The 25302-nt window shown below is 43.6% G+C and overlaps 1 protein-coding gene across 1 annotated transcript in view; it reads left to right on the top strand.

Moving 5' to 3' along the window:
• RET (ret proto-oncogene) overlaps nt 1–25302 on the top strand; it is a 255342-nt gene that overhangs the window by 163559 nt on the left and 66481 nt on the right. The window contains exons 7-11 of the mRNA XM_033943472.1: nt 6065–6320; nt 9327–9452; nt 14569–14679; nt 15531–15647; nt 22756–23012. Coding sequence (XP_033799363.1) covers nt 6065–6320; nt 9327–9452; nt 14569–14679; nt 15531–15647; nt 22756–23012 — 867 coding nt within the window. The remainder of the gene's footprint in view (nt 1–6064; nt 6321–9326; nt 9453–14568; nt 14680–15530; nt 15648–22755; nt 23013–25302) is intronic.

The raw sequence follows: 25302 nt of genomic DNA, 5'->3' as shown, positions 1-25302 counted from the left end.
AATGGTCTGGCATCTCTCTCTTCTCCTTTCCTTCCCTTCCCTCTTCCACACTCCCATGGTCGGGCATTTCACTCTCTCCCTTTCCCACACTTCCATCAGCATCTGCCCCCTTTCTTTTTCTCCAACCCAATTCCATCCAGCATCCCTTATGCCTCTCTCCCCTTTCCCTGCACACCTATTCCATCAGCAACTTCCCCCTTTCTCTCACTCCACCACCCTTCCATACCACCCTTCCCCCTTTCTCTCCTTCCACCACCCTTCCATGCTCCTTTTGCTATCCCTCCAAACCAATGCTATGCAAGGTCCCTCGATGACTGCAGCTGCCAGCTCTGCTCTGGAAGAAGTAAGTGACTTTGGAGGGGGTGGATCTTCAGACACGGGGAGTTGCTGGAAGGTCCCGCAATGACTGCATCTGCCTATCCATCCTCCTCCAACTTCACTTACTTCTTTCGAGCACAGCCGGCAGACGCAGTCATTGCAGGCCCTTCCTGCACCTCAGCACGGCTGCAGGTCCACCCACTCTGACGTCACTTGTTCCAGAGCAGAGCTGACCATGTTGCCATCGATACCGGGGGGGGGGGGGGGGGGAGGGGGCAGTTGCTGTCAATGTCAAGGGGGGGACCCGTTGCCGTTTGAAAAAAAATTGGAAAGGTGAGTCGTCTGTTTGCTTTCCTTCAGCGGGCCCTCCTGACAATTTTGGGCCCTAGGCGAGTGCCTACTGGGCCAACCTTTAATCCGACCCTGTTGACTTCTGTAGATTCTACCCCTATCTGTGTGAGAGACTTTCTGCCTTTGGGTAGCACTGTTGTCTTAGATTTAGAAGTGACAGATTGGGTTCTAGAGCCAGAAATGTCACAAGGCTGATGCAGAAAGCTATCATGAGGCTAACTGCATGCTTACTATGAGTTTAACATTACAATAACTGGCTGAGAAATGCAGAAAGGGTTTCATTGTGGTTGATAACTCAAGTGGAAACCCTGACTGCACATATTTAAGGTATGGAATCAGGGGAAGTGTCTGGGATCAGAAGGTTCCAGTAGATACCAGAAACTTCCTTTTTTTAGTCAAAACAGCTTAGTTATTTTGAAAATGGGGTGAACTAGCCAGAATTTTTTTTTTTAAACAAACAATCCAAAATAGCAGGATCTCGAGGGGTCCCTCACTTTTTATCATGAGGTTAGGAGTTGGGAAGACCATTACTGGAGTCAGCACAGAGAATGCAGAAACCTTAAATGTTTTATTTAGCTACTATTTTTTCCTTCTTTAATTGAGGGTTATAGTTTTTGATTGTCGATATACTGAATTATGGTAATTTTGGTACATTACCATTTCTGAGCTATGGAAATTACAGTGCATGGTATCATGAATGTTTTCTGAAGACAAGCAGATTCACCTACTCACAGAAGTGAGTCATGAAACTATTCTCATTGCCTAATGGATATAAACTTCCAGAGCTTTCTGGAAAAAGCTAACTTTTCCCTGTGTGCATATCCCTTCTTGTGTTGCATCATTTCCTTGTTCCCTTCACTTCATTTTTGTCTATCACGCCTGTCAGATTTTTCCAAACCTTTCCTAGCAGTTAGCCTAGTTAGGTTTTTAGCAATTATTCAAATTTATTTTTCAACATTTCTGCTGAGGTGACCTTTGTTTTTGCTGCAAGGTAAATTCCAAAGTGTATAACATATGAGGGGGTTCAGCTAACTCCAGCCTCCTCCCATCTATATTCACCCCTTTTCAGCACTTCTAGAAATACCTGTAGCAGTGACATGAGTTCAAATGAAGATCCCCAAAGCATACTATTTGGCTGAGTGTCTCCCACCTATTATGGTGGCAGCAGGAAGACAAATTCCCCTCTTTCTAAACACCTGCTTGCTTCCCTGGCCTCCACATCTTTAACCAAAAATCTTAATCAGATAAAATACATTTAAACTAGTCAAAATTAATTCATTCAATTTTCTATACCATTCTCTCAGGGAAGCTCAGAGTGGTTTACATGAATTTATTCAGGTACTCAAGCATTTTTCTCTGTCTGTCCTGGTGGGCTAACAATCTAATCTAATGTACCTGGGGCAATGGGGGGATTAAGTGGCTTTCCTAGAGTCACAAGGAGTAGCGTGGGTTTGAACCCACAACCTCAGAGTGCTGAAGCTGTAGTTTTAACCACTGCGCCACTGCCTAAAAAAAAAAATCCATCTGCTAAAAACTCAGAATTTGGATGTTTCACATTGCGATTCATCTAACTAGAAAGGAGGCGTGTTCTGAGCCTGTCTTGGGTAGGACTAAGGAGGACATAAAAAAATAGGGCATCCAACAGAGATTTTCAAATGGGCATTACATTGGCCACACTCCAATATACACGTACTACAGATGTTTTTAACAACAGGTTACAAATCACTAACAGCAGATCAACAATTTCATGTTTGAATTCTTTCAGTACCCTGTGGTGAATACCATCCAGACCAGGTGATTTATCACTCTCTAACTTGGCTCAGTATGACTTCCAGGTTCACTGAGATTTCTTTGAGTTCCCCCACATCATCACCCTTGAAAACCATTTTTCTATAATGACAGAAGCAAAAAATTGATTGTCTCTCCACTATGGCCTTGATCTCCTCAGTTCTTCTTCATGATGTAACAGTCGTATGGATTCTCTGACAGGCTTTCTGCTTCTGATGCTGAAACAACAGTAAAAAAGGAAAAGATGGGGAGGGGGTGGAAGGGGATGAGGGCAATTGGCAGAGCCAGGGAATAAACTGGAGGCAGATCCCCTGCAGTGGCGTGTTCCATACAAAGCACTTCTCGGAACCTCTGAAGAACTAACTGTTGATGGTACCCTTGTAACAGTCCATGAGAGAGGCACTCCTCCTTTTAATGTCCTCAGTGGTCTAGTGGCTTCTTTGGGAGCAGGAAAGACCCATCTCTTTCATGCCCCTACCAGAGCTGCCCGCTGCCAGTCCAAAGATTCTCAAAAACCTTCAAAAGATTAAGTTCCAACCTAATCAAGAATCCCAAACTCAACATTAAAGGGCAAAGATGTGAATCATATAATTGTTGTGCAGGAAAATGATATTTATTGATTATGTCAACACCTGAGTGCACTCTCTTTTCCTCAAATTTGACAGAAGGGCTTCTAAGACCAATATTTTCTTTACTCTAAAGTATGGCTTTATCCTCACGTTATTGAGGTGCCTGTGGACCTTAACCCCTCATCCACAAGCTCCATTTGCCCTCCCCTAAGAAAGAACATTTAAAAACTTCATCAACAGAAGAGGGCAAGTTTCCCTTTCGCTGGCAGCATCAAATTGAAAGTGAGTTTAATTTAATTTAACATAATTTAATTTGATATTTACATTCTGTCTTAACCTCAAGTTCAAAGCAGATTTCATATAAATGTAAAATACCATTAACATCATCTCCAAATATCCATCACATCCTAACAAATGTGGAGGCTGATTTTCGATATGACATCCAAATCCATGTATGGATATTTAGCGGACAACGCACAAAAATACAATACCTAACATGGCCATTTGCAAAACTGCTGGCCCTTGCATTTAAAGAGCATAGAGTTGGCCTTCCTCTATACTTATGTTATGTTGATCAGTTTTTCTAGACAACCTTTACCTATTCAGTTCAAGGTCTGATTACATTATCCTTTCTTGTTAGGTGTCATTTACTCGTGCTCGAGTTCTCACCTCAGGTTCTTGATTTTCATATAGGCTCTCTATCAGCTGAGTTATGTGTTTGGGTATTCCTATTTGCACTAGAGTTCTCCATAGTTTATCATGATCCACACAGTCAAAAGCTTTGCTCTAGTCGATGAAGCAAATGTATAGGAGCTTTTGGTATTCTTTGCGCTTCTCCTATATCCATTTAACATTATCAATAATGTCTCTTGTTCCTGGACACAGTCACAGTTACAGTTAGTTATTTTATTTGATATACCGCCATTTAAAAAAAAAAAAAATCAAAATGGTTTACAAATAATAAAAACAATGAGCAATCAAAGTGATGTACAGTAAATAAAAACAGTGGGCACATAACAAGGGGGAAAGTACACGAACAAATTAACCAAACTAGACCCAAAGGACAAAAGGGCAGGAAAGGTTTACAATATCTTAAGGGAAAAGACCAAGCAGGATAGGAACTAGAGGGTAGGATCAGAAAAAATAATGAAAAGAAAAGTAAAGATAAGCGGGTAGTTCTTGCTCAATATATGATTGACTCCAGTTGTGCAAATTTGGTTCAAGGAAGAACCAGGCCATTTTATGATGGCTTTAGCCTTACATATTGTTTTTATTGGAAAATAATTTAAAAGTTTCATATCACGAATGGTGGAATACTTTAAGTGCCCATAGAAAATATGAAGAAATTATAGCACTAAAAAGTAATAATTTATCTTCATTTACTAAAGGTTGGAGTATTTCAGATACATATTGCTCTCAATTTTAGTATAATCTGAGCTTCATATCAATTAGTAATACGGCCACTTGTTTTATTTTAATTTAATTTAATGTGGTGCCTTATATACTGCTACATCTTCCAAAGGATTCGAAGTGGTTTACATAAGAATTAAATTGACTTAAGTAATGGCCGAAAATCTAATCAAGTAGTTTGAATTTCCCTCTGTCCCAACAGGCTCATAATCTAATTATAGTACCTATGAAAGAAATAATTACTTACAATTACCTAAATAAAAAGAAGGAAGAGGAAAAAAGATAATATAATAAAGTCAATACTTTGGGTGCATAAAAGGCACAACAGAAAGGAGAACTTTAATATCAAAACATCCCAAAGAAAAATCCTAAAAATAAAAGCAGGAAAAAAATAGCAAAATTAAACAAGCCCAACAAAATAAAAATAAAGCAAAAAGAAAATAAAAAAATAAACCCGTCATTCTCACTACCCTCGGTTTCAGTCAGCTTCTAATTCCATGTCCCCAACTGAGCCAGGCCAGCCTGGGCCAGTACCACAAAAGCGACTCCGCTTCAATTTCCCTGCTCCTAAAAGGCTGGAACCAAACGCTGCAGCTCCACCAGCCGGCTCTGAGATGGCAGAACAAAGAGAGATGGACCATCCTCCAATGGGGCTCCAGAATAATTCATGGGCTGGGAGTCTAATACAAGCAAAGGCTCTGTGCAGTTGTTGATGCTTCTTTTATGTTTATTTTTTTCTATACATATTTTAAAAAATATATAAATAAATGATAAAAGAAAATAAATGGTGGTATAACAAACCTAAAGAAACTATATAAACTAATGTGCTCCAGAAATTAAGGAACAGATTCCCTCTTTCCTCCCTCTTCCTTATCCCCTCATTAAACACAGATTGAGAAGAATGTCCCAGATGTTTAGATACATCCTACTTGTCCTGTTGACTAACACCCCCCCCCCCCCGTTACTGCTGCAGCTAGCACTAAAAAATGCACTATGGTTTTGTAAAAGGTGGAGGTTAGTCAATAGGATGTAGTGCGGTTTTTAGCGCTGGTCACGGTGGTAACAGCTCCCATGTTACTGCTGCAGTTGGCGCTAAAACCCGCACTACAGTTTTGTAAAAGGGGGGGTTAAGTAATTTTATTATTAATATACAGTAAGACTAATTATTATGAGCCAATGAAAACCTGAGCTATAGTTCATAAATGCACAAACTGTTTATTTATAGGCCTGTTTACTAAGAATGAATAGTTATAGAATGGATCGTTTATAGAATGGATTAGCATGTTATATATTCAATTGAGAATCCAATCTATAATTGGCTAATACTCTTAATCCCTCGGGGAGAATGTTTGGACTTAGAAAAATGTAAAATTATTACAAAGATTCTTTAAATAATGGACATCAGTATGAGCCCTTAGCATACAAACGAGGGATTATTTAATTGCCCAGCTAGTCAAAAACATTTTGCAGCTGTCTTTTCTGCTATATGCTATGTTATCTCTCTGTGAGACATACAGCAACTGCAAAATTTAATTGGAACCTTTGTGATTTGAGGCTTAAAAATGAAAATCAATCAAAATTTATAGTATATTTGTTACTTATATTTGTAACATTGATTTTGAATCTAGGTAGGAAAAGTCTGCATTAAAAACTGTATGAAGTTTGGTGGAATAAATGTCACCTATAAGCTGGAACCTTCGAACCTGAGTGAAGCTGTGAGCATTGCCCAAATGCGGGAGGACACATTTGGAAGACTCTTTGTGAAGAATTCTTCTTTACTGCACAGCTATGAGAACAAGAAGCTTATCTACACAGTAGTGGCTACAAACAAGCAGAGCAAGAAACACGCCAAAACCCAGATCACCATCGTGCTGGAAGGAACAGGTACGTATGCCTTTTGCCTTTATCTTTCTTCTGGTCGTCGTACATGAAGAAGGACACAGTACTAATCGAAAGGGTCCAGAGAACAGCGACTAAAATGGTTAAGGGGCTGGAGGAGTTGCCGTACAGTGAGAGATTGAAGAAACTGGGCCTCTTGTCCCTTGAAAAGAGGAGACCGAGAGGGGACTTGATCGAAACATTCAAAATACTGAAGGGAATAGACTTAGTAGATAAAGACAGACTGTTCACCCTTTCCAAGGTAGGGAGAACGAGAGGGCACTCTCTAAAGTTGAAAGGGGATAGATTCCGTACAAACGTAAGGAAATTCTTCTTCACCCAGAGAGTGGTGGAAAACTGAAACACTCTTCCGGAATCTGTTACAGGGGAAAACACACTTCAGGGTTTCAAAACAAAGTTGGACAAGTTCTTGCAAAACTGGAATATACGCAGGTGAGGCTGGACTCATTTAGAGCACTGGTCTTTGACCCGAGGGCCACCGCGTGAGCGGACTACTGCGCAGGATGGACCACTGGTCTGACCCAGCAGTGGCAATTCTTATGTTCTTATGTTATGTTCTAGCATATAGCTGATTGTTAATATTCCTTTTGCTTTCCCTCTAACTCAGTGTGCCGTGGCACACTAGTGTGCTGCCTGAGATTCCAGGTATGCTCTGAGATGCCAGGGAGGAGGAGAGGCACCGGCTGACTGCCTACAGGACATGCCTCTTGCGGCGAGAGGCACATCCTGTAGAGGCACATCCTCTTCTCCCCGGTGCCTCCCCTTCCAACATCCAATACCCCACCCCCACTGGTGGCTCAGGGCCCTGTCTGGAGGGCTTTCGCACAGACGTCGACATGATGACGTTGTGATGTCATCGCTTCAACATCCACACACTACCGGGATGCCCTTGAGCCGCGACCACAAGTTGAGCGTGCCACGGCTTCACAAAGTTTGCGAGACACTACGCTAACTCATCGCTAGTACCTCCTCTGAATGTTTCTCGAAGTCCATAAATAGATAAAGCTAAATGACAGGATTTGATTCTGATGAGGCCAATGCAGTTCTATAACTTTATCCATAAACAGATACAAGTGTAAAGCCTTTGATAGGGTTCATGCTGCAAAGTTAGGTATGGAAATGGCGCCAACTTAGGAGTCCTTTACTAAAGTGTATTAAGCAGTTATTGCACAAACATAGTAATTGTTATCACGCTTGCATGACAATGTGGGCATTAATTGCATGCCATGTTAGGAGCTGGGAACTGGGAAGGTTACAGGTAGAGAATGGATGTAGACTGTGCAGTGTAGTTAACACAAAGGACTCACCGCACACCGTCACATGGGCACATAGTGTGGGTGCATTTACCTCCTGCTTTAGAAAAGACGTTAAGTACATCTGTGGCAATTGTGAATAGTCGATGTGCAGAAACTGTAAGGGGCAATCTGTGCACTCCCCCAGCATCTACTGTGCACTTACCCCATAGTAATTCTTGCTTTAGTGAAAAAGCCCCGTAAGGACCCTGTGATTGCATGTCTCTGACTAATTCTTACTTTCCTTCATGTTCTCTCATTCAGAAATGTCTTTCTGCCTACTTTGCTTTATTTCTTCCTTCTACCTCCCCCCACTCCATACACATACCCCCTTCATTTAATTCATTCTTTTAAATTGCTAACAGTGCTTGAAGACACATGGGTACATTATACCTATAGGTCTTTTTCAAAGGGAAACCCTACACGGACTTTCCATTTGAAATTAGAGGCTGACCGAATTTCAATTTTGGTTTCAGCTTTGGTGCAGAAAGCAGCCCGAAATCCAGATTCGGCTGTGCTTCAGTTTTGACTGAAACAAAAACACTCCCCTCCTCCCACCACAAGCCATATGCTGACTACTTTCTGTCCCTCTCCAACCACAAGCACCACCCTCCCTCCTCAGGCCTACCTTAGAAGCCTGGGTGATCCAGTGGCTTAGTACCTTCTGAGGGACAAAAAAAAAATCCCACATGTAAAAGCAACCAAGGAAGTCCCATACCTTTCATCCAACATTGCAGGCTTCAGATTGTGCTCCAATGTCCATCATCTTAACCTTCTCCCAGGGAGTCTGAGCTCTAATCTCACTTCCCTCTTTTATAGGGCAGTAGACTCATCCTTGATGCTCCATTCTGCAACTCTATTGGAGGACTCTCCTACTTCATGGCTTCTATTGGGAATTGATTCTGTGGTTTACAAAGCCATTGAATTATTTATTATTTTGCCTTGCAGGACTAAAGTTAGTTCTTTGGTGTCAGTCCTTGCCTTCATCGTTTCCTCTCAGCCTTAGGTTTTCTTATGGGACAGGACATAGACCCCCATCACAAGGAAAGAGGGCCTGTGGTGTAATCAGTAGTTTGCTTACCTACTACACCCACAATCTAAGTTCAAACCCCACTATATTATCATATTTCTGCCAGGTAACCTCCCTCTAGCCAACTCAGCCATCCATCTACCACTTACCACAACCTAAATAGGCACTAAATGATTCATATTAACTGCTACCTCGGTACCACACACTAATGGACATTTTAATGCAGAATCTGCAAATGAAATGCTGGGCACGCACCCAATAGTTGTTACATTAGATTTGCACCTGATGCATATTAGTTTATTGCATTAAAGCATATTAACTGTAAAATCTAATGCACTTTAGTAAAAAGGCCACACATTAAAAAAAAAAAATTATGCGCATGCAGAGAAACAAAATAAGAAGTGCACACCCTTAAATGAAGGATTTGGGACACTCCAAGTAGGTAGGTAAAATGAGAGAAATAGAGCAGACGGGTAACTGGAAAAAGGCCTGGGCTAAGGGAAGTTAGAGAAGTTGAAAGCTACCGGTTGTCATAAGAGTTCAGTATTCAAATGGCAGGGATGGAACCTGTTAAGACACTGAAAATAAAAGTTCCATCCGCATTTAAGACTGTGATACCCAGTGGTTCTTCTAATGCAGTGCACTGATGCAACTTCACTGTTCCCACAGCGGTACAGCAAGACAAAGAATGTCCAGAGTCTTGTGCTGAGAACAAACACCGCTCTGAATGTGAAGAATGTGGAGGCTTTGGAGTGTTAGCCGGACGCTGTCGGTGGAGACAGGGGGATAAGAAAGGTAAATGAAAAATGCTTTGCTCACTCTTCAGTGCTGGTTTACTCTATGATTACAGTGAAATGTAAGGACGCAAAATAAAATGGCCATCACTTAAGAAGCATAGAAGGTGATTTCTGAAAGTCATTGATCTAGGTAAATTGGCCTGTCTGGAAATAACCCTCCTCAGAGTAGTTATAAAGATAGGAGACCTTCCACAGCAGGTCTCTTTTTGGCTGAGTTAAAGATGTTCCAGGGGAGGGTAGAGAGTTGCACGGGGACAGAAATCCCACCCATCCCCGCTAGGATCCTTTCCGTCTCCACCCGTCCCTGCCAGGATCCTCTCCATCCCCACCCGTCCCCGTCAGGATCCTCTTCGTCCCCACCCATCCCCGCAAGGAATTACCTCCATCCCCGCCCGTCCCCATAAAAAGCAGCAATTACTTCTGACAGAATCATCAATTCCACAGTTTCTTTTGTGTTTACGCTGCTGTTTTCCTTATGGAATCTCTTTGGTGGAACTCTTTTTTTGTTTTCTGTTCAGGTAATTAACTTATAAACCCCCCTCTTTTGCTAAGGCTGACGTGTCCATTATATTATATGGATGAACCCTGCTTCCAAAGCCTTCCATCCCTGTGGGAGTCCCATTGGCTAGAGGGGGTCCTCTTGGGAGTCCCGTGGGCCAGAGGGGGGTCCCTGTGGGAGTCCTGTGAGTTGGGGGGGATTCCCGCGGGACCCCCGCAGGATTCCCGCGATCCCCGTTCCCGTGCAGACCTCTAGGGGAGGGGTTGCTTATGTCGGGAGAAATAAAGAGCACAGGTACACAGGGTTTTCAAAAGTATCCACACTAGTTTATCCCCCTTGGCCACTTATGCAGATAGCAGATGCAAGATATATTTAGGTTCTTAAAGATACTTTATGTATGATATTTAGCCAGCTGGAAAAGGCTCTTGAACGGCTAAATAACGCTAAGCCAGCTATCTCTTATTGAATATCCTCGTCACTGGCTAACGTATTCAATGGCTATGTCATGTGACATAGCTAGTCTTCATTGGCTAACTGGATAATTCTAGTGACCAGATACTAATCTAATCTAATCTTCGGTTTATATACCGGGTCATCTCTCGTTGGAGCTTGACTCGGTTTACAAATAATCAGAAGACCAGAATATACATAAAAGAAGGAGAATAGAATAAGAATTTAAAAATGGAAACTTATCAAAAAAACGATCTTACTTTGTTATCGGTTCGTGGATTCCGCAGGTAAATTTTTTTAAATACTGTGAAAAAATCAGGTCTATCTTTGCTTGCTATGATTTAGCCAGTTAGTCGATGAATATCATCTCGGCTGGCTATATCTACTATGGCTGAACTGAGGAAATTCAATGCCGGTGGCCGGATACAGCCCCAGCACTGAATTTCAGGGTTAACCGCTGACTGCGGAAGGTAGTCGGGTTGAAAATTGACTCCCTTTCACCTTGAAAATTTTCATATAAGGTAAAAGTAGCTCTGAATTGTCTTCATAGGCCAGAACTAATCAGCCTTTTCTAAGCCTGAATCATCTTCCATTAGAATAATCCTTAATGTGTTTTTGAAAGCTAAAGTAAATGGGCTTTGCTTAATAGAGGATTTTCTTCCAAATCCTTGAATATGAGAAACATTCCTTATGAAGAAAGATGAGTGAATGAAACAGGCTTTGATACATTAACAACAGCTGTCTGACTTGCACAGTGATACCCTTTACATTCATTATCTCACTTCCAGTAGGGGGAAATCTGGTATTCGTTATAATGTGGAGCATTTTTGATAGTGTGTCTAAGTCCAACTTTGGACTTCTGAGATTTTTTTTTTTTTAAATTGCCTACTTAGACATCTTGGCCATCAAGACGTCAAACCTTAGTATGCCTAACTTTTGGGGGGCATTTTCAACCACAAAAACATCCAAGTACAAAAATGTCCAAATCCAGACTATTTGGATGTGGGAGGGGCCAGCACTATAATAGATTGGCCACACAGACATGCCAACAGAGCAGTGGGACACCTTAGAGGGCACTGCTGTGAACTACACATAAAGGTGCCAGAATCACATCTCACCATAACCCCCTTATAATGTATGGTTAGCCCTCAAAACTCCCCCCAAACCTACTATAACCATTTGTCTACCACCCCAATAGCCCTTATGGCTGCAGGTGGAATCTATATGGCAGTATAGTAGAATTTTTGTAGGTTTTGGTGGGCTCACACTTTCCACCATAAATGTAGTGGTTAGAGTGGCTTAGGGGCCTGGGTCCTCCTCTCTGTGGCTCACTAGCCCACCTACCAGGCTACTTAAGGCACCTGTGTGACACTCTACTAGGATATGAAACTGAAAAAGCACACAAAGGCAAGGGCACATAACCTCCAACATAAGTTAAAAAAAAAAAATCTCCACTTATGCTGCAGTTTCCAGATTCAGGAACTGACCATCAGCAGGAACAATTGATCCAAATATAAAGTCACTTCTATCAATGCCTGGTTGCCACTCTTGAAACTGAGGAATACATCCACGGACATCCAGAATTATTTTACACCCCGACTTATGATGGTGTTTATGTGCCCCTACCTTTGTGTGCATTGAGCAGAAGGAGGGTGCCTTACGACTGAGGTATTTTTCTCCACTTGTTACAATAGCAGCTTTTTTCATTTTCAGAGCAGCCATTTGGTATATACAGTAGTGGTTTTCTTTGTAATAGTGTGGCTTGCAATAGAGTGTTTGAGGCTCTACTTGGATCTCCCATACCAGGTGTTGCTGTTCTAGAGACAGGTATGTACTGTGTCATTCAGATTCTGAGAGAGGGTCAGTGACCACTGGAGGAGTGTAGGAGGGTCATTACTTAATCCCTCTGGTCAGTTTAGGTATATTTTTAGCTCCAAGTCTAAGCATGCCGAAAACCCACTCATAACACACCCTGCTTACTTTTGGAAAAACGGCAGCTAGGAAGCCTAGCAAGAAATCCAGAAAGTCAATTTCAAAAATCGGCTCTTGGACGTTTTGGTGAGAAAATCGTCTGAGCGCCATTTTTGGACATCTTAGGGCTCCTTTTACTAATATGCACTAGCGTTTTAAGCGCACACAGCAGATCAGCGCACGCTAACCCCGCGCTAAGCGGCTAGAACTAACGCCAGCTCAATGCTGGTGTTAGTGTCTAGCGCATGTGGCATTGTAGCGCGCGCTATTCCACGCGTTAAAGCCCTAACGCAGCGTAGTAAAATGCCCCTGAATGCCACTTGACAGAACATCAGAATGAAAGAAAGGAACATTTAAAATGGAAAAGAGCGAGCATTTCTTACTCCTTTTCTCAGGAAACAGAAAGGAAAACCATGCAAGGAATATACAAAATAAAAGAAACAAATTGGTCAATATTCAACTAGCAGTGGTCAGAACCTTTTTAAGCAGGTTGAATCAGGTTGGGCAGATTGGATGGACTATTTGGGTCTTTATCTGCCGTCATCTACTATGTTACTATGTTACATGTAAGTACTGACCATCACCAATTAAATTAGACCCATATATTCAATGCCAGGCTATGTCCAGGCACCAGCAGTGACTATGTGGGTATAAATGAACATACAGTATAATGGCTGCTAGAACTATGTGGGTCCTGACCAATATTCAGCTGTGACCCACATAAGGGGATCTGTGAACTTGTCCAGTCCCCCTGTTCTGATCAACCCCTGCCAATTTGGCATCCCCAATACTTCTCCCTTCCAATTGAAAGAGACACCTCCGACTCCCAGCCAATGGGCCCAAATGAAGAACTTCCCCCCTTGCCCCCTCCAAAATTTACCTGGGTCCAGTCCTAGTGATATAGTTGGATGATTATGTGGTCTAGAAACCTGATTTTATGTTATATGTTATGTTCCTCCTTCAGTCCTCTCCCATCTTGCTCTGGGTTCAAAATAGTGTCCACTTACCCTGGCACAAGTCTCATGGTACCACCGCTAGGAGTCAGTCTTCTATATAAGGCATTTTTGCATAAAGACCAGTCAACTCACTTTGAATATTGACCCCAAGGAAAATATTAACCCAACAAGAGGAGATATGCAAATTCTTCCACTGCTTTCCAGCTAAACTGTGGAAGGGGCTGTTCACTGCACAGTTTTCAAAGTCTGTCTAAATATATATAATGGTCTGACTGGAAATTGCTTTGCTTGCAGAGAAAAAAAAGGCATTCTCATGGCTGTGCATGTTAGAGGAAGAAAATAGCATATTTAAATTTGGAAGCTTTTACTAAGCTCCATTCTGTGCTAATGTCTCATGTATGTTAAAACAGACAGTGCAAATCCCTCACTAGCACTAATGGGCAAGGTTGGGGTAGAGAAAAGTGTTGGTACACTCTTAGAGCACACAAGTCATTATCGCCTGCTAGATGTTGCACCTTCAGATTGGTAAGTGCAGCCATTTTGTCTAATCGTGAAGCTGCTAACAGGTGAAGTAGCATAGTTGCACATCTCCTGGCCTTTCCATTCCTTCCCTCCCCTTCCCCAAGATCTGGTGCCCTTCTTGTACTCTTGCTTCAGAAATCCCCTCCCTCCACCACATATATTCCCCCTCTCTCTGACAGAAAAACTTCTACAGCAAGTAACAGGGTGCCATGAGGTATGTGTCTGCCCGGTGTGGTCAATTTAGGGCAGGTGCTGGGCAATCCCCCTGCACTTTGGTAAAAGAGTCCCTAGATGTGTGTCTGCTGTTTTGCCATCTGTATAAGTAGAAATTACAAAGCAAACAGATGTTTGTAAGAAACATGTATGGCACTTTATAATTTTCAGACACTTTTTTCTTTGAAAATTTTCATAACGTTTGTATGTAAAACCATCAGCAAAGGTTGCAATTACATAGACTTTTTTTTTTAATTGCCTCCTGCATATGCACAGTTATTTCTGCTAAAATATATTTTTCTTTTATACAATTGCTCCATAAACTGTTATTGAAAACAGGGTTGATTACATAATAAATATTAATATAAAAGAACTAAAATAAAAATCCATTTGTAGAAATGTATGTCAAAGGAACAAGTAAAATGCTGATTTGTCCTCTTTGCCACAAGCAATGTTTTGTCCTATTGTATTGCATTTTTAGTTTCTAGTGGCTTTTCTTCCAGGAATCACTACAAATTATTCTACCTGTACCCCCAACCTCCAGACATGCCCAGATGGAACCTGTGATGCCATTGAGAAGAAGGATTCATCCATCTGTCCACAGGATTGCACAGGTATGGCTCATGGGGGGGAGGGGGTTGATTTCAAGGTGGGGAGGATGGGAACCCACTGACAATGTCATCATTTGCTCAATCTGTTCAGATTCGAGAAAGAGGCTGTTGCTTCCTGAAGGCTCGTCCAAAAGAAAAGTATAGCCTTATTTGTTAACCTTTATTTTTCAAAATGGCATGCACTCCATCTCTTGCCTTTAGTTCAAGCTGACAAATGTGGGAGTATGCTCAGTACGTTTCCTTAGCCGGTTCCAGATTCTGGTGATATTGGAGGAGTGACTGTGAAATGTTGGACCATTGAGCCAAGGTTTTAAAAACACAAAGTAATTATTTTCAATCACTACATATGACAAATATATTTTCTAAACCATAGGTGAATTGAGTCCATCTAAGTGCCAAAAAGGTACCCAAACTGACCAGATGACCACTGGAGGGATTAAGTAATGACCCTCCCACACTCCTCTATTGGTCACTGACCCCCCTCCCTCTCAGAATTTGAATGAAACAGTACATACCTGTCTCTAGAATAGCAACACCTGGTATGGGAGATCCCAGTAGAGCCTCAAACACTCATAGTGGTTGATGGCCTTACAAAGGCACATTTATAGTATACTCGTATTTATAATAGAATATGATGAAGGCCTCATCTAATCTGATGTCTTAATCACTGGGATGAGATTATCTGTAAGAGGAGTTTAGAAAGCCAGGTCTATAGTATATTCCCTGGTTTTAGAACATATTGATAAATTCTCCAATACCAGTAATTCAATATAATCCTGCAGTAAACAATTACGTATATCTCTGAGTTTAGTTGTTCAATATCTAAAAGACTATTATATTTTGTGTTTCATTAGAGAATGATGTCATTGGAGGTCATAGGAAAGGCCCACTTATGGGAATTCAAGCAGGTTATGGGACATGTTATTGCTTCCCAAAGAAGAACTGTTACTGTGAGAAGCATGACATAGAGGGTAAGTCTATACAGTGATGGATTTTGCTTAAAATCAAAGCTATAGCATTTTAAAACAAAAGTGCACAACATTTGTTATTTTTGGCACAGTATATAAACATGCAAAACTACCACGAGATAGGTAGATAAAACTAATATTAAAATCTAGGAGCCCAATATTCAAAGTGATTTAAGTGGGCAGGAGAGGCTTCTGCTTGCTTAAAACACCTAGAGCTGCCTAATCCCCCAATATTCAATGGCACTAAACCGGACAGTGCTGATGAATATCAGCTCTGACTCCATTTAAAAAACAGGTAAGTCAGGGACAGTACAGGGGACTGCGCAGGGGAGGAGCTGGCAGTTATGCGGGTGCCAGCAGTAATCATTGCCAGGACTTTATAGTTACGCGGGCAAATTTAGGACAGTTGAAAAGCTGTTCTAATTCAGCACTAATGCCAGCATTAAATATTGAAAAAACAAAATCAACAAAGAGAGGCACTGGAAATGGCACATCCAATCTGTGGACATTGAGCCCTTATTTGCAGTTTGTATCAAAGTTTCATAACAAGTCTTAAAACAAGTAAAATTCCCAAAAACAAACAATGAAGTCCCGACTAGGATCCAAGTTTCAGCGATACCATCACCTTCCTCAGGGGACAATTTTGTACAACCACATAACTTTTTTTCCTTTTTTGAAGACCCATAATCCCTTTTCTGGTCTCTGGGAGAGGTATCGGGGTATCAGGGGTTCCTTTTTATAATTGATTTTTAAAAAAAGATAAAATACTTATGAGGGCACCAGCCCAATATTCAACCAGGCACCAAATAAGATAAGTGGCTGAATTTAGGACAGCTTTTGAGCTATCCTAAATTCAACTGCTTATCTTATGTGGGCCCCGGCTGAATATTACCATTGCCTGCATAAGCTCCAGCTTCTCCCCAGCACTGCCCAGCTTAGTGCTGATGAATATCAGCGTTTGACTGCCAATGAGTGATTTAAGTGGGCTAGAGCCTCTCTGTCCTGCTTAAATCACTCTGAATTGGCCCCACAAATGAAAAAAAATCCTGAAACAAAATACAAACAGTTCATGTACATTCCTACTTCAGTCTATGAGAGAGACTTAGGGACAACAAGAAAATGTGAAGAAAATCCTGCTGTCCAGACAACTGGTTCTGTCACGGTAGAAAATGCTAGAAACAAAACCTGACAAACTTGTTTGTGAGACCTGTCACTAGAGAAAACATTACTGGTCATCCTGAGATTGTTTGGATAACAGTTTCAAGATCAAAAATCCCAACAAACCATAAAATGATACTGCTTTGTCACCTATTTATCGCCCATCCATCTCTCACCCACCCAGTTCTCCATGTTTCTCACCTTAACTACTCCTTCCCTCTTCCTGTGAGACAGCCATTGGAATTCTTTTATGTTTTACCTATACATGGTCGAGTCACATTATTATGACCACCTGCTAATATCCAGAATAACCGCCTCTGGCAACCAGATGTTGTGGGAGTGACTCATTAAGATACTGGATGTTTTCTAGAGGTATCTGAAGCCATGAAGACTGCAGTGCACCTGACAATGTGCTCAATTGGATTAAGGTTTGGGGAATTCAGAGGCCAGGGAAGTAACTGGAAGTCTTGGTCGTGCTCTGTGAACCATTCTGGCAGTATGACATGTCGTATTTTCCAGTTGAAAGACCCCATCGGCCATAGAAAAGACCGTCAACATGTACAGGTGTACTTGATTGGCAAGGATGGAGAAATACCCATATCTGTTGAGAGTGCTTTCCAGGACCTATCAAGGGACCCAGCCCATACCAAGAAAACATTCCCAAGAACATAACGCTGCTCCCACCAGCTTGTGTATGTCCAATAATGATTGCCAGATGTTTGTTCTCAGCAGTTTCATGCCTGCCATGCCAATGTCCATCCATTCGATGGAGCTCAAAACATGACTCATTTGAGAAGGCAACTCTCTGCCAGTTAGTGCAAGTTCAATGTCGTTACTCCTGTGAAAATTGCAGCTGTTTTTTTGCTATGAACCCTCATGAGCATGAGTGCAGTCACTAGCTGTCTGCTCCAGAGCTCCATTCACAACAGGATTCGCTGTGCAGTCATTTTGGACACACATCTGGAAGCTCCCTGGTTCTTTTAGATCAGTGGTCTCAAACTCAAACCCTTTGCGGGGCCACATTTTGGATTTGTAGGTACTTGGAGGGCCGCAGAAAAAAATAGTTAATGTCTTATTAAAGAAATGACAATTTTGCATGAGGTTAAACTCTTTATAGTTCATAAAACTTTCCTTTAACAGTTTTACCTTATGCAAAATTGTCATTTCTTTAATAAGACATTAACTATTTTTTCTGCGGCCCTCCAAGTACTCTATTTTTTCTGCAGCACTCACATTTAAAGTTTAATATCTTTTCTTTCTCAAAACTGGCACATTTCTATTACTAAATTGAAAATAAAATCATTTTCCTACCTTTGTTTGGTAATTTCATCAGTCTCTGGTTGCACTTTACTCTTCTGACTGTGCATCCAATATTTCTTCTCTTCTTTCAGCCTCCTGTATGCTTCCTCTCCTCCAGACCTCATTCCCTCCCCCAACTTTTTCTTTCTTTTTCTGTCTTTCTCTGATTCCTTGTCCCATTTTTTGCTTTGTTTCTGGCTCCTTGTCCCCCCCTCCTTTTTTCTTTTTTCCTTCTGGCTCCCTGCCCCCCCTTCTTTCTTTCTTTCTTCCTTCCTTCCTGCCCTCCCCATGCCACCACCGCTGGGGAATAGGCTGCTGCTGCTGCTGCTGCTGCTGCCGCCATCGGGAACAGGCCGAGATCTCCACGGGGCCAACTCTCCCCGCCCGACGTCAATTCTAATGTCGCAAAGGACGTTCCGGGCAGCCATGCAGCGATTGGCTAGCCAGAACGTCCTCTCGACGTCAGAATTGAAGGGAAGAGAAGGGAAGGGAAGCAGTTGGGCACCCCTGCTCTAGACGAGCCGCGAGCCGCACTCTATGAAGAACAGTGGAGGGTGACCAGTTGTGCGGACCGCCCCCCCTTGGTACGCCACTGGAGCAACAGCGTGTCTGGCCGGCTCATTCCATTCAAAGCCGCGGGTGGCGGCTCCTTGCGAGATCCGCACCTGTGTCTGAAGCCTCTCTGGTGTTGTGATGTCAGAGAGGCTTCCGATGCAGGAGTGAATAGCGCAAGGAGCCGCCAACCCGCGGCTTTGAACGGAACGAACCGGCCAGACCTGCTGCTGCTCCAAAAGAAAAGGAATGATCCAGTCCAGACCGCGGGCCGCAAAAAAAACTTGGAGAGCCACATGTGGCCTGCGGGCCACGTGTTTGAGACCGCTGTTTTAGATGGTGAGTTGTTCCACGGTAGAGTGTTGATCAGCCCACACCAACCTGCATAGCCAACGTTTACCTCTCACATCGATGGCTCGTGCTGTGCCACAATTACAATGCTGGGTCATCGAAAAGGTTCCATTTGTCCACTCACGGTACACTTTAACCAAAGCAGCCCGTGAACAGTTCACAAACTCTGCCGTTTCCAAAATGCTGCTGCCCTTGGCCCAGTTGCCAATGATCATGTCTTTTTCAATGTCTTACAGATCACGCTTTTTCCCCATGACAGCCACGGTTGCTATATTGGCAACTTGCTGACATTCCACTTTATATACCCACAAAGATTGTGTGCGACATGTGCTTTCGTTCATTGGCCAGAGGTAGGCAGTGGTCATAATAATGTGACTTGACTGTGTATATTCTGATATTTGTCAACATTTGCTTATTTCTGATCTGAAGAAGGGTTACCTTCAAAAGCTACCGTATTTTCACGCAAATAACGCGCACCCGTATAAAACGCGCACACGGGTATAGCGCGCAGAAATCACGATGATATGTACAAAAACTTTGGTATACCGCGCTCACGGGTATACCGCGCATGCTGCCCGATGCTCCTTTCGCCCGCCCTGACTTTCCGTGCGCTGTCCCGCCTCTCCGTTCCCCCCCCCTGACTTCCGTGCACTGTCCCCCCTTGAAGGTCTGTCCCCATCCTGAAAGCCTGATGCCCCCCCCCGACGTCCGATACATCCCTCCCCCCCGAAGGACCGCCGACTCCCCAACAATATCGGGCCAGGAGGGAGCCCAAATCCTCCTGGCCACGGCGACCCCCTAACCCCACCCCGCACTACATTACGGGCAGGAGGGATCCCAGGCCCTCCTGCCCTCGACGCAAACCCCCCTCCCCCCCAACGACCGCCCCCCCCAAGAACCTCCGACCGCCCCCCCAGCCGACCCGCGACCCCCCTGGCGACCCCCACGACCCCCCCACCCCCCTTCCCCGTACCTTTGGTAGTTGGCCGGACAGACGGGAGCCAAACCCGCCTGTCCGGCAGGCAGCCAACGAAGGAATGAGGCCGGATTGGCCCATCCATCCTAAAGCTCCGCCTACTGGTGGGGCCTAAGGCGCGTGGGCCAATCAGAATAGGCCCTGGAGCCTTAGGTCCCACCTGGGGGCACGGCCTGAGGCACATGGGCCCAACCCCGACCATGTGCCTCAGGCCGCGCCCCCAGGTGGGACCTAAGGCTCCAGGGCCTATTCTGATTGGCCCACGCGCCTTAGGCCCCACCAGTAGGCGGAGCTTTAGGATGGATGGGCCAATCCGGCCTCATTCCTTCGTTGGCTGCCTGCCGGACAGGCGGGTTTGGCTCCCGTCTGTCCGGCCAACTACCAAAGGTACGGGGAAGGGGGGTGGGGGGGTCGGGGGGGTCGCCAGGGGGATCGCGGGTCGGCTGGGGGGCGGTCGGGGGGTGTTGGGGGGGGGGCGGTCATTGGGGGGGAGGGGGGTTTGCGTCGAGGGCAGGAGGGCCTGGGATCCCTCCTGCCCGTAATGTAGTGCGGGGTGGGGTTAGGGGGTCGCCGTGGCCAGGAGGGTTTGGGCTCCCTTCTGGCCCGATATTGTCGGGAAGTCGGCGGTCCTGCCGGGGGGGGGGGATGTATCGGACGTCGGGGAGTCGAACGGGCAAGAGGGCTTGGGCTCCCTCTTGCTCCGATAGTGGATGCGGGTGCGGGTGGGATCGCGTGCGAGCGGTCGTTCGGGGTGGGGGTGCGAGCGGTCCTGCTGGGGGGGTGAATCGGGCGTCGGGTGGGGTGGGAACTATGTTTTAAAACTTTTGTATACCGCGCTCACGCATATAACGCGCGAGGGGTATGCGCGGTAGGTAAAAACGCGTATAACGCGCGCGTTATATGCGTGAAAATACGGTAATCAAAAGATGCATTGAGAGTTAGTCCAAACAAAAAAGTATCACCTTATTTCCTTTATGTTTTGTTTTATTTCTATATATTACACTTCTCCCTCTCTATATGCGGGGGATGTGTGCGGACCATAGGCGCGAATATGGAAAAACCACGAATAACTTTTTTAATGTTATCCCTCTATCCTGGAACTCCCCAACCCCTACTTCCTCCAGATCCTCCCAAATTTTTAAACTATCCTTCCCTTCCATAAAAGGTATTTCCCATGCAGGCAAACTTGGGTCATCCCTCCCCTTTAGAATCACTGAGATCTGGAATAACCTCACCTCCCCACTCCGAACCTCAAGCTCCCTCCAACTCTTCCGCAAACACCTAAAAACCTGGCTATTCTCAAAACTGTAACACTTCCCCCCTCTTAGGCCTCTCACCTTCCCCCTTTACACCTAACTCTTTAATCTCTCCACTGTAGTTCCTCTCTCATCCTTCTTCCTGTAAACCGTGCCGAGCTCCGCATTCGTGGAGATGGTGTGGTATATAAACCCAAGGTTTAGTTCAGTTTAGTTTAGTTTAGTTTAATGTTATTCATGGTTTTTAGAAAAAGCCTTCCGTTTTTATTATTGGAACTGCAAATAACTTTTCTACAGCGATTTTTGGGCTGGCAAGCAAGCAGCGATTTCTGGGCAGGCATGCTGAGAAGAAACCTTTTTCTCTATGGATGCTGGGAAGCAGTGTTTTTCTCAGTGCACACTGGGAAGCATGGAAGCAGCAAATTTGTGGGAGAAAGCATGGTAGCAGCAATTTTCAGAGTGAATGGTAAGCGATACACTTTATCGGTACAGTAAAAGGAAAAAGACATTTAATGATGACGTAGTTTGGGGGCATGGAGTCAGCTTCTGAAAAATCTTGAATAAGCGAATCTGCAGATGCGGAAACTGCTGATACAGAGGGAGAAGTGTACCTTTAAAAGTGGACTAACATGGCTACCACACCATTTTACTGCTTGGGGTAATAAATCACAGGAAAAAATATGTATATGTTTGATTGAAAAAAAAAAGGAATATAAATGCAATGGCATAGCAAGGGTGAGTGGCACCTGGGGTGGTGGCGTTCCTCCCCTGCCGCATGCGCACATTCCTTCCTCGTACCTTTTTAACTTCAGCATGAGCAGCCACCAACTTGCTGCCCACATTGGCTTCGGCACTCTCTCTGACATCGCTTTTTAGGCGAGGGTCCCAGAAGTTATGTCAGAGAGAGAGCACCGAAGCTGATGCGGGCAGCTAGTTGCTGGCTGCTCGCACCAAAATTAAAAAGGTACGGGGGAAGGAAAGAGGCGTACATGTGGCAGGGGGAGGAATGGGAAGGGGAGCAGAGAGGAAGAGGGGTGCCTGGGGCCCCCCGCAAGGTGGTGCCTGGGGCGGACTGCCCACTCACCCCCCCTTACTATACCACTGTATAAACATCAATACAGTACTCCCCCGATATTCACGGGGGTTCCGTTCTAGGAACCCCTGCGAATCTTGAAAAACTGCGAATACGGTTTTTCATGGGGGAAATTGAAAAAGGCAGCGGGAGAGCAGCCGGAGCGCCGCGAATGCAGGAAATCACTCGCGGTATGCTCCAGCCACCTCTTCCTGCACTGTCAGGCCTTATCCAATCAGGAGCTGCATGTCAGAGCATACCGCGAGTGATTTCCTGCACTCGCGGCGCTCTGGCTGATCTCTCCTGCCTCTCCCGCTGCCCTCTCCTTGTCGGCGGTTCGCGGTTGGAAAATACTGCAAATGACCGGGACCGCGCACCGCCAACCGTGAACGACTGGGGGAACACTGTATATGAATTTTTACAACCTGCTGCTTTTATCTTCCATAGAGCCACTATGTGATGATGTCTGCAAGACTGTGATTGCTGGGGCGGTGCTCTTGTCTTTTATCATCTCAGTGCTACTTTCCTCCTACTTTATCCACCGATACCACAAGAATTCACCCAAGACCCCAATTGCTTCTGCAGAGATGACCTTCCGACGTCCAGCGCAGTCCTACCCCATCAGCTACTCTTCCACTAATGTCCGTCGACCTTCACTGGACTCGATGGAAAACCAAGTTTCTGTAGACACATTTAAAATACCAGTAAGATATTTATTTTATTTCCTCTAGGGATATGCAGTCATATCAGGTGGCATTTCCTATGTCAATTTCTTTTTTTTGGTTTGTTTGTTTAAATCTTTTATTAATTTTCCAAAGTTAACAAAAATGCAGTACAATATTTACACAAACAGCATTATTCATATATGCATTTATAATCAATCAAAATCCCCATAGCATGATAACCCTCCCCTACCCCACCTAACCAATATCTTGCAAGAGAATAAAACCATGACATAAATATCTTTTCCATTGCAAATGCAAGCAGTGTCTCACTTCCGGCTCACCACACAATTGTTTCCCACGTACTCACCTTTATAGGACCCCCAGGGACCCCTGAAGAAGACTTTTTGTCAAAACGCGGACCGTGTTGGGTCCTGTATCCCTAGCGGACTAGGTCCTTTAAGGCTCTTATGTGGATGATTTACTTTTATGTGGATGGAATTATTTTATGTGGATGACTTTAGTGTACATTTGGAACTTTGATACTTCCAAATAAAGTCCATTTAGGAACATCGTCACTCCACAGAGTGTTTTTGGTTTTCTATAAATATCTCTCTCCCACCCTCCCTCCCCCTGGGTGTATGCGCAATATACCAACAGGATCAAAGGGAAAAAAAAACAAAACATAAACAAAACCAATGCATCCATAAAAGATATCAAAGAGCCCCAGATTAACTTAAATCTCTTAGTATGACCCATTATATCTACATTTATTTTTTCAAATCTATAAGTTAAGCACAAACTTTCCCACCAAAAATTAAAGTTAAGGTGATCCCAGTTCTTCCAGTTACGCGTAATCATTTGTATGGCTACCCCGATCATGATAAGGAAAAGCCGCCCTCTATATATGTCCAATGAGGGCTTCAGATGTAACATTGTCCCACATATAACAGCCTCATATGTCAAAGGAATCGATGTCTCAAGTATAGCATTAATCTGTCCCCATATCGACTTCCAGAACTTGAGTATTAAAGGACAATAGAACAACAGATGATCCAGTGTCCCTATATCAAGATGACAATGCCAGCATCTATTAGACTTAGAACTATCTAACTTTTGTAAACAAACAGGGGTCCAAAAAGTTCTATGCAATAAGAAAAAACATGTTTGTCTCATAGATGCTGACGCTGTACATCTCATCCGCCGAGTCCAAATTCATGGCCATCAAGATGCAGAAATGTACTGCTTTATCTCAATGCTCCAAATTTCTCTAAGACTATTTTTTGGTTTCTTATTCAAAAATTAATTTATACCACCTGGCGGCCTTATGTCCCAGTAAATCTGTCTGGAAGCATAGGACCTGCAAACTATAATAGTTTTTAAAATTCTGCCATTCAGGGAACCCACTCCGAATGGCCTGCTTCAGCTGCAACCATCTATAATTTTGAGATTTTGAAATTCCAAATGATTGTTGTAGCCATGAAAAATCCAGCAGTTTCCTATTAGATATAATATCATCTAATGTTCGAATGCCTGCCTGCATCCAATGCTTCCAGGAGATCCCAGACCCACCTATTTGAACCTTGGAGTTTAATCATAAGGACTAATAAGTGGATTTTTCCACTGGAACATCCATTAATTTATTTAAAAATTTCAATGTTTTCCATGTATCAAATAAAATACTATTGTCCTTGACATATCTAGGTAACTTTATACTCAGAACATGAAACAATCGCATTGGGGACATGAGTTGCCATTCTAAGTACAGCCAATCAGGAAGATGTTCCATGAGCTCAGGAAGGATCCAATACATACCCTGCCGCATGATAAAAGCTTGATGATATCTGTAGAAATTTGGGAAATTTACCCCACCCTCAACAATTGGTTTTTGCAATGACTAAAGCTATTCTAGCAGTTTTACCTATTTCCTATGTCATTTCAAGGAACTTTTTAAAGCACTGAAATTTGTTAACAATTCACTTTTTCATTAATAGTGCTCACTGGGGTCCTTTTACTAAGGTGCGGTAGCCAATTTAGCTCATTCTAAAAATGAGCATACGCTAAATGCTAACGCGTCCATTATATTCTATGGACGCGTTAGCATTTAGCACGCGTTCATTTTTAGAGCACGCTAAATTGGCTACCGCACCTTAGTAAAAGATGGGGGCTATTTGCAAAATATTTATGTTAATGTTTATTTATTTTTGATTTACCACAATATCCTAACCCCCTCTTCTACAAAGCCACGCTAGCGGCTGCCACGTGATAACAGTCCCGAAGCCCATAGAAATTTAAAGGGCTTCGGGGCTGTTGCCGCGCGGCTTGGTAGAAG

Source organism: Geotrypetes seraphini, chromosome 4, assembly GCF_902459505.1.
Source record: "Geotrypetes seraphini chromosome 4, aGeoSer1.1, whole genome shotgun sequence".
Lineage (NCBI taxonomy): Eukaryota > Metazoa > Chordata > Amphibia > Gymnophiona > Dermophiidae > Geotrypetes > Geotrypetes seraphini.
The sequence above is the reverse complement of the archived record's forward strand: the minus strand, read 5'-3'. Positions and strand labels throughout refer to the sequence as shown.